This window comes from Cynara cardunculus (genome assembly GCF_001531365.2).
Source record: "Cynara cardunculus var. scolymus isolate 2C chromosome LG 2, CcrdV1, whole genome shotgun sequence".
Classification (NCBI taxonomy): domain Eukaryota; kingdom Viridiplantae; phylum Streptophyta; class Magnoliopsida; order Asterales; family Asteraceae; genus Cynara; species Cynara cardunculus.
The window spans coordinates 22,705,238-22,719,692 of record NC_037529.1 but is presented as its reverse complement, the minus strand read 5'-3'; the positions used below and the strand labels follow the sequence as shown (position 1 = coordinate 22,719,692).

The 14,455-nt window shown below is 36.9% G+C and overlaps 1 protein-coding gene across 1 annotated transcript; it reads right to left on the bottom strand.

The window, feature by feature from the left end:
- Positions 1–1,749: 1,749 nt before the first annotated feature.
- On the bottom strand, positions 1,750–6,112 carry LOC112506009. The gene is made up of 2 exons (XM_025110038.1): positions 5,940–6,112; positions 1,750–2,560 (listed from the first exon to the last, which is right to left on the bottom strand). Exons 1-2 carry the CDS (start codon positions 6,110–6,112, stop codon positions 1,750–1,752), a joined length of 984 nt encoding a protein of 327 aa, XP_024965806.1.
- Positions 6,113–14,455: the final 8,343 nt, after the last annotated feature.

The following is a 14,455-nucleotide window of genomic DNA, read 5'->3' as shown; positions in this document are numbered from 1 at the left end:
CCTCTGTGGTCTTCTGTGGTAGACCTCTTCTGTCAACACTTGCAGTAGTACTTTTTCATACTTTTACATTAAATGAAATATGAGAGCTAACACTTCCCCTTTAACTATGCTTGGATCAAAGCTTATTAAAGATGTACGAGCAATAGAACAAGGTATAGATGATCTATATGACAATAAGTCAATAGACTCGTGCTAGAGACTTTGAATAGTGTATGCAAACGCTCTATCTTGTGGACTTCGAAATGCTATTAAACAGAGATATGCTCAATGTGAATGCAAAAACTCTGTATAGAACATACAGAGGCTCTGACTTATTATTGAAGATTGAGCATACCCAACTTGCTGACCAAGAAATTGAATCTCTTCTCATCGAGAGCCTTGGTGAATATGTTTGCAAGTTGGTGATTTGTACTAACAAAGAACATTTCGATCGTACCTTTTTCTACATGGTCTTTAATGAAATGGTATCGAACATCGATATGGTTTGTCTTAGAGTGCTATACTGGATTGGCCATGATGGCTATCGCGCTTTCAGAGTCACATAGGATGGGGATTTTGTTAAACTCAATGTCGTAATCTTTGATTTGAGTCTTCATCCATATCACTTGGGAACAACAACTTGTTACGGCTACATACTCTGCTTCCGCAGTAGAAGTAGATACGTAGTTCTGCTTCTTGGATGTCCAACTTATTAGCTTGTTTCCGAGCAGTTGACAGCTCCTGGATGTGCTTTTTTGATCAAGTTTCCATCATGCGTGATAAGAATCTATATACGCAATAATATAAAATCCAGAATGCTTTGGATACCAGAGACCCAAGAATTGAGTCCCTTTTTGGTATTGAAAGATTCTTTTGACAGCAGAAAGGTGGGATTCTTTAGGATTTGCTTGATACCTAGCACAGAGACAGGTGGCAAACATTATATCTAGTCGACTAGCCATGAGATACAACAGTGATCCAACCATTCCATGGTAAGTCTTGACATCCACTGATTTTCCAGATGGATCTGTATCAAGCTTCGATCCTGTTGCCATTGGTGTTCTCATGGTGGAAGAGTTGGGGAGTTTGTACTTCTTAAAGATGTCTGAGACATACTTGACTTGGTTGATGAAGATACCACCATCCTTTTGTTTGACTTGAATCCCGAGAAAGAATTATAATTCTCCCATCATGCTCATTTCAAATTCACTCTTCATTAACGTAGATAAGTTATAACAGTGCCTCTGGTTCATTGAACCAAATATAATATAGTCCACGTATATTTGGACTAGAATCATCTCACCTGCATACCTCTTTATGAACAAAGTGGTATCAATTTTATTTTTTTCGAAACCATTAGACAGAAGAAAAGATGAAAGACGTTCATACCAGAATCTTGGAGCTTGTTTGAGTCCATACAGAGCTTTGTCTAAGAAGTAGACATACTCTGGGTGTATGAAACTTTCAAACCCTGGAGGTTGCTTCACATAGACTTCCTTCTTTAGCTTGCCATTATGAAAAAGGCTGACTTAATGTCCATTTGATAGACTCGGAATCCTTTATGTGCAGAGAAGGCTAGGAATAAGCGTATAACATCTAGCCTTGCAACTTGTGCAAAGGTCTTGTCATAGTCTATGGCTTCTTTCTGGAAGTAGCTTTGGCAACGAGTCAGGCTTTGTTTCTTACCACTATACCATCCTCATCCTTCTTGTTCCTGAAAGCCCACTTAGTACCAATTGCAATTTTATCCTTTGGTAAAGGAAAGAGATTTCATACATTGTTTCTTTCGAATTGCTGGAGTTCTTCTTGCATGGCATCAACCCAACTAAGGTCTTGTAAGGCTTCATGAAGTTTCTTGGGCTCTACCACGCTTAGAAAGTTTACAAATAAACATTCATTGGCTACAACTCTTGTCTTTACTCCACTTGAAGGTTCACCAATAATTTGATGAGCGGGATGGTGTTTTGTCCATCTTGTCATGGGAGCTTGGACAGACATTGGAGTCATGGCATCTTGCTCCTCTAGTATGTTTGGCATTTGCCTCATAGTTGGTGACGATGGCTCTACTTGCTCCCCTCCGGATGATGGTATAGAGGAACCAGGTTCAGAGACAGTGGTAACGTTCTCTGGCTCTAAAGAAATGGGCTCTGATCTAGATCTTGAAGGCTCTGGTTGTGGAATGGCTTGATCACTAGAAAAAGCAGAGGTGTTAGAAGGGCCAGAGACGGATGTGCTTAAAGTCTGTGGATCTTCTTGTACACGTGCAGAGGCATCACCGAGTGCACGCGCAGAGATGTCATCATCACCAAAGTAGTCTTCAAAAAGTTGCCTGAGTTCCAATTCCCTTGACTTCGATAGAGAAATGGAAGTCATTGGGTTAAGCTTTAGTCCAGAGCTGAAGTACTCTGAAGTCAATTGTTCTTTATCGTCGAATGTGACGTTGATGCTTTCCATGACCGTATTGGTTCGTAGATTGAAGACTTTGTAGGCCTTGAAGTGTGTGGAGTATCCAAGTAATTTGCCTTCATCAGCCATCTTGTGGAACTCTCCAAGATGATCCCGATCATTTAGAATGAAGCATCTGCAACCAAAGACATGTAAAAATTTAATATTAGGCTTTCTTTGGCTGAGGAGTTCGTAAGGAGTCTTCATATGCCTCTTAACCACGATAGCTCTATTTTGGGTAAAGCACGCGGTTGAGATTGTTTCTTCCCAAAAATGGGTTGGAAGACCGGAGTTTGCAAGCAGTGTTCTTGCAGCTTCAACCAAGGTCTGATTTTTCTTTTCTACAACATCATTCTGTTGTGGTGTTCTTGCAGCAGAGAAGTCCTAAGAGATTTCCTCTTTATCAAGGTACGCGTCAATTTTGGCATTCTTGAACTCTGTATTGTTGTCACTTCTTAGCTTTTGAATTCTGCTCTGTAGAAGGACTTGAACCTTGGTCATAGGCAGGTCTAGTACATCTGACTTCTGTCTTACAAACTCGATCCATGTATATCTTGTAAATTTGTCAATAAGCACTAAGATATACTTCTTGCCAGATAGACTCTACACAGAGATTGGACAACAGAGGTCTGACACAGGACATGTATGTTTTAGCCTTATAGGATGCTCTTTTGAGTTTTCTCATTTCGCAAGCGGGACAGAGATGGTCTTTTTCGAACATTATAATTGGTAGTCCGTAAACCAATTTGTTTTTCACAAGCTTCTCTATATTTGGAAATTTTAAATGAGACAGCTTGTGATGCCAGAAACATGCTTCCTCATATTTGCGAGATATGAGACAGAGAGTCTCTGAGTTATCTCTAGGTAAGAAGTTCATAAGGTACAGATTACCCTTACGATTGGCTTTTAGCAACTCTTGACCTTATTCTGACAATATTGAACAAGATTCCTTTTGGAACTCAACGTTATAGCTAGAATCACAGAGTTGACTTATGCTCAGAAGGTTGTGCTTAAGCCCAGAAACATAAACAACTCTTGAAACAAAAACCTTACCTTGATGAAGATCTTCGTAGCCTTTGATTTGTCCTTGCATATTATCCCCGAAAGTCACCCGTCCTCCAAGTTTTATTTTTGAATGAAGAGAGAAACTTCTTTTTGCCGGTCATGTGTCTTGAGCATCCGGAGTCAAGGTAACAGATGTCCACATGCGGCTTCTGCAAAACAAATTATAGGGATTTACTAATTTCATGATGGATCCACGATGATTAGGCTTTGGAGTCTTAACTTTTGGTTTGGGGAAGGGTCTGCCTCAGCACTTGCTTTTCAAGACTTGATGTCTGGCTTGCCAGATTTGGCCTTTAGAGACTGCTTCTTTTGAGTCCTTTTAGAGTTAGATGACCCAGAGAGAAAGACATTTGCAAGTACGAACACATTATTGATGGAAAACGATTCATTAGATTAATAAAATTTTCTATTATTACAATCGTTCCTAGCATTGTTTTTTTATAATGAATTCCCTATCTAGATTTGATTGTATATTGAAATTGGCCTTTGTCTTCTCTGGCCTGCCTTTCTTTCCTTCAACTCCTTCGGCCTTTAAAGGCCTCTCTGAAACAGAGGAATTGAATTTAGAATTAGAATTAAACTTTCCTTTCTATTTCAAAGTGAACTTTCTTAGCTTTTGAAATCTAGACTTTAGAAATCTAGATGCAAATGTGGTAGATTTGGGTTCCTTAGTCTTGTTTTCCTTCTCGAGCTCAAGAGAATACTTGGCTTTTAAACACATCTCCACGAAGTCAGGACACACGAGAATCTTTTTCCTCTGCTCTATTTCTGGAATAGATTTATTTGAGATGCCACTTATAAGTTTATGAACTTCTGGTCCTGGCTTCGCTATCTCAGCCTCAGTTTGCTCTGCATTCAAGTCCACCTATGATTCAGAGTCAGAGTCAAGAAAATCTCTTTGTGGATTTTGAGTGGTGGAGGTTTCATTGAGATGATGAGATCTCTATATAAAAGTATCAACGCCTTCGTCCTTCTATTGCGTCGATGAGGAACATGCAAAAGTTCTGTGGAATTATTCTCTAGATTGTTTAAATGAGATACAGAGGAATGATTCAAAACTTCAAGCAGATCTTGCTCAAAAACATGTCTCATCTTCTTCTGTGAATTCATCCATCAACCTTGGATCTAGAGTTTTGAAAGATCATTTTTCGATCCACTCTTGGTCGTATCTGATTTTGTTTTGATTTCAACACCATTTGGTTTTAAAGGTTCAGTATTGTGAGTACCAAAACTAAAAATCTTTATAGTCTTATGTATGTTGTTTAAATCAATGGAGGCATACTTTTAGAAGAATAAGAGATGTTTTCAAACTTAAGCTTCCGTGCTCTGGCCCCACATTCAATTTTGACTCTTTTAAATGGTGATGTTTTAGGCGAAAAACCGGAAAATCAGGTTTTTGCTCTGCCACTAAATGAAAAACCGACTCAAGATTAAGTTTCTTCTTCCAGGTGAGGTCTAGGTCTGTATAACCTATTCCTGCTTTGTCCTGTTGACAATTTATCCTTTCGTACACCTGTTGAGCATCTTGATACTTTTTAATTAAGAGTTGTTTTCTTTGTAAGCTCTGGTGTAAAAATTCCCTTTCGTTTTGAACATAATTTTTCAAGGCTGAAGAGTTTAATCTATCACGTTCTTTTTCTATTATTTCCTTGTCTTTCTTTTGTATAGCCTTTTTCAACTCTGAGCAGTATGTTTTTAAATTGTTCTCTGTGAAGAGTTTAATTTCTAAAATTTTATCTTTCTCTACAAAAAACTTCTCTTTTTCTACAGACAAAATCCCTGTTTCATGTTTAAAGAAATTCTTTTCCTTTTCCAAATCTTTTCTTTTTGCTTTTTTCGTCGGAGAGTTTTTGTTGTAGTTTTGCAAAATCTTGGGTTAGGATAGAGATGCTTTGCTCCAGTTCAGAATGGGAATAACCATAAGTAGAGTATACTTGAGAGTCAGAGTCAGATCCAGACTCTTCTGCATCGTGAACAACAGCCATGCCGCAGAAGTGGGCTTGGTCCTCTTCGTCTGATGTAGAGTCAGAGACCTAGTTCTCTTGTTCGGCCATGAGACTCCTTTGGGGCCGGTTGTACTTATACTTGTTTTTTTAGTACAACTCGTCTTTAACCAGAGGGTCTTTGCACTCCTTTAAGTAGTGGCCTATTATTCCGCATCTGAAGCATCGAACTGCATGTTTCTTCTTCTCAGGCTGTTCTTCCTCCTTCTTGATCTATTGAGAAGGAGGGTTCTTTGTCTTGAATCCTCTGTCTTTCCCTCTATCATTTCTACTTCCTATCTTATCGAAAACCCGCTTACCAAACTTTCTTTGAAATTCCTTGGTGATAAGAGCCAAGGATTGTGCGAAGGCACTTATATCATCATCTTAAGAGCTTGAGGCTCTGTCTTCATCATCGCTCTCCGTAACTAGAGCTTTTTCTTCCCTCTTATTCTATCCTCTCTTGACCTTCTTTCTATAGATGGTTGACTAGATTCAGTCTCCTTTGAGTCAGAGACAAGAGCTAGAGGTCCAACCAAAGCGACCTTCTTCTTTTGCACCTCTTGTTCTTGTGCCTGTAAAGTGCCGTATACGTCATGCAGCGTCCACTGTTCCAAATCTTGATTAGCTTGAAGACACATTGACAGGTTTCCCCATTTGTTGTTCAACCTTTTCAAAAAGAGCATGTTGTTCTTTTTTTTTTGAGTTCTAATCACATCGCACTTTTTGCATTTATTGATTTGAGTGTTGAAGCGTTGATAAGTCTGCTCGAGAGACTCATCAGGGAGGGCCTGGAAGTTGTTGTACTCGTTGAGGCATTGAGCACGTCTATTCTTTTTCATCTTGATTCCTCCTTCAAGCTGATTCGCCAACTAATCCCATAAATCCTTGGCAGATTCACAAGCATCCAGGGATTGGAAGATTTTATTGGGAAGAGCCATTATTAAAAGCCTTTTGGCTTTTTGGTCTACTTCCACTTTCCTTTTATCTTCATCGTCCTAATCTCTTCGGAGTTTGGGAACATGTCTCGCAGGCACTTCAACGGTGTCTCCAACAGGTGGAACCCTAGGTATAAGGGTCATGGGCAAGTAGGGATCATTGAGAATTGATTCATATAATTCAAGATGTAGACCTTCTTAGAAGTTTATCATCCTAATTTTCCGTTGAGGATATTCATCCCTAATGAGAGTAGGAGGTTTTGTAAGGGAACCAACACTGTACATTGAGTTCCAAGATTGATTAAACATTTCGAAGTTGTTTTTGGAAAAGTAATAAACATGAAGTTGAAAGATTTAAGAAAATCTGAACTGTTGAGACTAGCAATCTTGGAGAATACTTAAAGCAAAAGTTTTTAAAGAATTTGATATGAGATCGAATGAAACGCGTTTTAAAAACAAATAACCAACAAAAGAGAATTATCCTTATTGGATATAGATCGACTAATCAATTGATTTGATTAGCAGGCTCTGATATCAATTGTAGGAACCTAGATTCCTCTTAAGTATCACTAAACACAGTAAAATTAAAGTGAATGGAAGCAAGAACTGTGTAGTTGATAATGGTTAACAAAATTATTCAAGAAAACAATAAGAATGTAGAACTATCTTCAACAAGTCAGATGCTTTATTTAGGTTTCGAGTAAAACTGTAAACTCTCAATCTAACAATACTTTCACAAGAATTCTCTATAATGAAGTGTAGTCTAATTTGGCAATCAAACAGGTAATTTTAACCTGAGGAGGATTCCTTCTTTTATATGTCCGGCCTAAACAAAATCTCCTATATTTTAGGCTTTAAACTCTGACTTCTTGTTCAACGTCCTTAGCCTTCACATATCTTGGAAAGTGGAACGGCTTGAGTATACGTGGTAGATTCTGTTAGGAGTCTTGGAGATAAGTCTGAACAACTTGTGCGCAAACCATGGGAGTAGGAGACTCAAAGGCTCTGCATGTATTGTGTAGAGGCTCTATGCCTTGATTGTAGCTTTGGATCAAGTACTTAAGCTTTTCGACACTCAATCCTTGATCTTCCTCTGGGTTGAGCATGGGCTCTGTATGTAAGACGCTTAGCTCTTTGAATAAGAGCTATGTCTCTTAGTATCTTCTGCATAAGAGCTCTTGGTCCAGACTGCTTCAATCGACTAAGTCCTAAATGACTTGAGTAAGAGACTTCTTACTTACACTTTTACAAGTGGGGTTCTAACACCTTCCTTTTGACTCTGAATTAGTTGGAAAAGCTCATCATGACAATATTCTCTTCTAACGAAGACGTACGAAAATCAGACGAAAATCCTTCCAAATGCAACGTTCAAACAGATCTGAATGAAGGTGTCGTAAGAACATGGACTCAATATGGCCCATGTGTTGAGCAAGATGTTACCCTTAACTAATTATGTCACAAAGGCAGAGTTCCAAGACTCTGCCACCTCAGTTCAGTGCTCCTTGGAAGAGCTACAACTTACAATGGTCCATGTAGAGCCATCAACCTCTGGATCTGTCTTGGATGATGTTCGAGCATCCACTGCAGCCTTGAAAGTTGAGTCTTTGACGAATGCTAACCTTTTCTAACTAGCAAATGGAATTAACGACATCAACAAACCCCACTCTGCAAAGGAAGGTTGACTAAAAGAAGAGTAAGAGGAGGAAGAAGAACGGATCTCCATGTACAAAAAGCTCTAAGAGACGGGGGATGTTTGATGATCAAGAGGACCCAGATGCCTCTGGTCCTCAAGACCATGAAAAGGGGCAGAGCTCTTATCAACCAACTATTCAAACTGCCCCTGTCTCCTCTGTACCTGCTTACAACTCACAACCAGTGCCTGTGAACTTACCAAGACCTCAAGATCAGCCAGAGCTTGCATCTGCATCTATCCCTGGTGAAGACATGGGTGCATCCATCTCACCTCCAAAATTGTCTTAACGTTGTCAAACTCTATAAAAGTTAATTTAACAGAGGACCATGTTGGCCTCTTGCTTTCTAGACTAGTGTTTAAATTCTACCAAGTCTTTTTATTACACTTAGGGGGAGAATGTTAGATTATTTATTTGAAAGTGTAAGTAAAAAGCCTCATGCTCTAGTCAAAAGAACTTAGTCAGAAAGTTGCCTAGAATCAAGAGCTCGGATACAAAGCTGCTCGGACACAGAGCTCGGACATAAAAGGGTATGAAAACCGAAGTCTTGGGTGCAAATAGCCAAGTACTCGGATACAGATCATGGACACATAGGGCAAGAAGACAGAAGTCTTACGTGCAAATAGCCAAGTACTCGAATACAGAGCTCTACTCCCAGACACAAAGCCTCTGTATAGTACATGTAGAGCCTCTGGATCTCCTACTTATCCCGTCTATATAAAGCAGATACAGAGATCCATTCCCATACATAGAGCCTCTAGGTTTCCTACTTAGCCCATTTGCGTGAAGGTTCCATGGCTTTTCTTACAAGTGTTCCAGTCTCTTTCCGACGCTTACAAAGAAGTGATTATTGCAATCAGACACATGGAGACAAAAGATTGGTGGACGCGTTGACTTCGTCAAAATGCTAAATTATGGACGATTCCTTTTTTGGAAACACCTATAAAAGGATATTTCCTCTAAGGATACAAGTACTAATTTACAAACCGAGAAGACGTGCTCCTATGTAAATTAGAGAGAATATTTCATGCACTTGTGAAAATTAGTTTGATGAGATATTTTTCTATACACACATTACTGTATGTTCTTGGTGTTCTTGTAATCTCTTCAAGCTTAGTGAAATACAGCTGACTTGACTGCTTCTACAAATATCTTTGTGTTTCAGTCATTTCAGTTAACCTATCTAGTATTATTGTAATTGTTCGCTTACCAGTTAACTTAAGCATTAATTACTAGTGCATCTGAGAATCTGGTTTTTTACATCCATGATGCCACCAGTCTTTAAATTTACAAGCCTAATACCCTCCTCTTCAGGATTGGGTCTTGGATCAGGTCCGAATTGAGCCATTTTAGGAGTAGCTAGAATAGGCAACAATTTTTTTTTGTACCCTTCTTCTCCCTCTCATTCACCAAATACATAAAATAGTATCATTCGTGCATCCGAGCTCCATTTGAATTTAAAATAATAAAATAAGACTAAAAGACTCAATATAGGATTGGGAAAAGGTGGAAAATGAAAAGAAATAATGCCATGGTTAGGTGCTAAAATGTATGTTTTTGCACACTTATCAGTCACGCTTTCCAAAACTTGGAGTGTTACATCTATAGCCCAAATAAATTCTACAACATTCATAAACTAGTACCTACTCAACAATTCTTCTAGAATTAAACAAAGGATTTTTGGGTCATAATCTTGATTAATCCAAAGACTTAAAAGAAATGACATATCCCATCTTTTATATGGATCCGCCTATATACTATTTCATTTTTGCAAGCATTTCTTTTAAACCCCTCTACCTCCGGCACCTATTGCCACAATGCAATGAGGGAATTATTTTCTCTACATTTGCAGGAGGAATTATCTAGAATAGACTATACACAAAATTTAGAGAATGAAAAAAGTAGGTGAGGATGATATCATGGTATAATAAATATTTCTACATCAAAGAATGGTAGAAAGAAAAAGCATTCAAGGAAAAAATGATCTCTCAGGCATAACCATCTTGCAATGTTTGGAAGAGTTCAAAAAATAATAAAAGAGAATCAAAAGGCATGACAAAGCATGTTTGGGGGAAAAGAGTGAGAAAATGAAGAAAACCAAGTCCTAGAACCTATATCACGCCATGTGGTTCTTAATTCTAATGGATTGTGTTTGATAAATATAATCTTAGTTTAGCCTGTGATAGGCAGAAAAAGGTTAGGAAGTCCTACTGAGAAGTTTGTGGGTTATGAACGATTGTGATAAGCAAAAACAAAATAAGTTGGAAAAAGATAACATGGTTAATGAGAGTGAGCAAAATTCTGAAATGCAATAAAAATTTAGGAAAGAAAATTGAATTACGATTTCATTGTTAGCTCTATTCTAATTATGTTTCCTATTTCTTCTTATGTCAAATTTGACGTTAAGGAAGAAGCAACACTTTAAGTTTGGAATTGTAATATGTATGATTCATGTTGGTGCTATAACACCAATTCCTCGCACTTGTCATTTTTCATCCTTAAATGAATGATTCGCTTCTTTTTATTATTATTTTTTATATAGTTTCTAAAGTTTGAAAGTAGAAATAATCTATCCGATGACTTTTCGGCTGAAAATTGAGAATCTGATGAAGCTAGGTGATTGCTATAACTCATCAACAACAACAATCATGAAAAATGTTCCTAGTCCATCTTGTAATGTGTAGCGTTATACCTTTTGGGAGGTGATATCCCAGGTGAAAATGAGTTCTTAAAGTAATATTTAGTAGATAAAACTATAGTAGTTTTGTTTTTATAATTCTCTAGTTGTATACAATTTTTAACATTTATGTTTGTAGTTTCGTTTTTCCTTGTTTTTCTTATCGTCTTAATTTCCTTATAATGCTTTTGTTTCTATCTTTGGTTTGTTTCATTGCCTTGCGATAATAGGTTATAAGCCTTAGCTTGAGTGTAAAGTGAAGTTGAGTCTAAAATCCATATAAAAGTGGATGTAGTCCTAAAATAATGATCATCTCCTTCCTTTCATTCAAGATCATATTGTAAAAAATGACATTTATTAACAAATTGACAACTTGCTAAAAGAATTAAATCGTGTTGGACTTGGGAAAATATCAACAAGAACACCCTAATTTGAATGATATGGAGACATATTTGAAATAGTTGTTTAGAAGCGAAGAATTTGTCTTCACCCCATATAGCTTAGAAATGGGATAGATTTTTGCCATGTCTAGATTTCAACTAGGCATAGGAATATGAGAGTTAAGTTATAGATAAATGTCTTTGTCAACCTCGGATGAATGCCCTCTAAAAGCGAATTGTTGGATGTTGCAAGTTATTGCTATAACAATCTGATCTTTTGTTAAACACTTTCCTATTGAATTAATTTGTTTATGTCTTAATCAAACCTTGCACAATTTCCATCATGTTATGTGTAGTGTTTTTAAACTTGAGTGTAAAGTGAAGTTGAGTCTAAAACCCATATAGAAGTGAATGTTGTCCTAAAATAATGATCATATCCGTTCTTTCATTTGTAAAAAATGACATTTATTAACAAATTGACAACTTGCTAAACGAGTTAAATTGTATTGCACTACTAGAAAACAAGTTACCAGCGACGAAATCAACGACGGAAAAATCCCTCGCTAATCAGCGAGGAAAAGGCCAAAACAGATTCCCTCGTTACTCCCACGCAAATCAGCGAGGGATCAACGAGAGAAATTGCTTTTGACCAGATCCCTCGCTAATCTGTCGCAAGCGAAATTGCTTTTGACCAGATCACTCGCTGATCCCTCACACATCGGCGAGGGATCTGGTCAAAAGTAATTTCCCTCGCTAATTTTTTTATTTAATAACTACAAATTTAATTAATTATTGATTATTAAATTATCAATTATTTACTATTTATTAGAATATTACAAAAATTAATTAGTAAAACCGAATAAAGCCCATTTGGCCCAATAAAACCGAATTAAGTCAAAGAAAATGGATTCAGACCCAACAAAACCGAATAAAGTCCATTGAGGCCCATTAAACCGAACAAAGCCTAATAAAACCGAATAAAGTCCAATAAAATGGATTAAGACCAAATTAAGCCAAACAAAGTCTAATAAAACAGAATAAAGCTTGGTAGATGGATTAAGGCCCAATAAAACCAAATAAAGCCTTAAATAACACATACATACTATCTATACATTCACATATATACATACGTTTAAACATATATACATCATCCGATATATGTATCTTAAATAATATACACATTGATCCAATCGTGGTTAGCAACCAACACAGCAACACAAATCGTGTATACATATGTATATAAAACGGACCGACGGGTATATATACATATAACACATACAATATCATGTAAACATATGTATATAACACGGGGTGACGAGTATATATACTTATAACACATGCACATGTGTACATATAATACACAACACGGTTAGCAACCAAAACATATATATACAAATACATGTATACACACGACACCTACACATAAAAATTTGTACATATAACACATAAAAAATGAGAAAATAAGAAAATAGGATAATCCTTCGTGCAAGGGACTAGCACTCCCTTGCTGATCTGCGAGGGATTAGCGATGGAATTGGCCAAAAACTAATTCCCTCGCTGATCTGTGGGGGAAATAATCTGGCCAATTACCTTGCTAATCCCTCGCTGATCTACGAGGGATCTGCGAGGGAAATTGTTTTTGATCAATTCCCTTGCTGATCAGCGAGGATTATCCTATTTTTCTTATTTTCTTAATTTTTATGTGTTATATGTATACATTTTTATGTGTAGATGTCGTATGTATACATGTATATGTGTTTTTTGTATATATATATGTTTTGGTTGCTAAACGTGATGTGTATTATATGCACATATGTGCATGTGTTATAAGTATATATACCCGTCAGCCCGTGTTATATACATATGTTTACACGATGTTGTATGTGTTATATGTATATATACCCGTCGATCCGTGTTATATACATATGTATACACGATGTGTATAGATATGTGTTGGTTGCTAACCACGATTGGATCGATGTATATATACTCGTCGGTTCGGTTTTATTAGGCTTTGTTCGGTTTAATGGGACTTAATGGACTTTATTTGGTTTTATTGGGCCTTAATTCAATTTCTTTGACTTTATTTGGTTTTATTGGGCCTTATTCCAGTTTCTTGGACTTATTCGGTTTTATTGGGCCTGATGGGATTTATTCAGTTTTATTGGGCCTAATAGGATTTATTCAGTTTTATCGAGACTTAGCCTATTTTATTGGGGTTTGTTCGGTTTTATTGGTCCTTAATCCATTTATCGGGCTTTATTGAGTTTATCGGACCTTAATGGGCTTTATTCAGTTTTATTGGGCCTTAATGGGCTTTATTCGATTTTATTGGGCCTAATGTGTTTTATTCGATTTTATTGGGCTTTATTCGGTTTATTACGCCTTAATGGGCTTTATTCGGTTTTATTAGGGCTTAATCCATTTTATTGGACGTTATTCAATTTTATTGGGCTTTGTTAAGGTTTATTCGGCCTCAATGGCTTTATATGGTTTTATTGAGCGGAATGGGTTTTATTTGGTTTTATTGGGTCTGAATGAGCTTTAAAGAGCTTTATTTGGTTTTATTGGGTCTTAATCTATTTATTAAGTATTAATTAATTTTTATAATTTACTAATAAATAATAAATGTTTTATAATTTAATAATTAATTAAATTTTGTAGTTATTATTTAAAAAAAGTAATTTAATAAATTAATTAATATTAAAATAATTTTAACCTTTGGCGATGGAATTTCCTTTGGAAATCCGTCACTGATTGTCCAAATATAAGGCTAGGTCAAGCCGCAATTTGTTCACTATTGACAAACAAATTGCACGATTGATCGAGAGAGAGAGATAGTAGAGAACGTCCCACAATCGTCGTCCTCATCACCGATCATCATCGGCTTCCTCTTCGCCGACCACCACCGTTGTCCCTATCGGCGTTCTACCCTCACCCCATGGTCATCAGTCGCTTCTCCACCACCGTCGTCCCACGTCTCCAAGTTCTGTTCACCATTGTCCCCTGTCGCCATTGGATTGCTTCTCCTCCTTTCTAACAGGTTTGAATTATGTTTCTCTTTATTATTGTTTTCTCTTGATTTCTGTTTACTTTTTACTGGAAATGCAAATAAAGCACCTAAACCAAATGGTTGACCAATTTCCTACTTGCGATTCTTTGTTTGATAGACTGCGATCGGTAGATTTGGGCGAAAAATGACTTCTTGTTTCCTTAATATCTTTTGGGTAATTCTATAATGTAATATGGACATAGATTTTGGTAACCTAAAGCACTTAATAGGTTTTGGTTGTATGGA

Coding starts and splice junctions, on each gene's coding strand:
- LOC112506009 (XM_025110038.1), bottom strand. CDS start 6,112: ATGTGTCTTCAAGCTAATCAAGATTTGGAACAGTGGACGCTGCATGAC. Junction 2,561..5,939: donor CAACCATCTATAGAAAGAAG/GTCAAGAGAGGA, acceptor CTTTGGTTGCAG/ATGCTTCATTCTAAATGATC.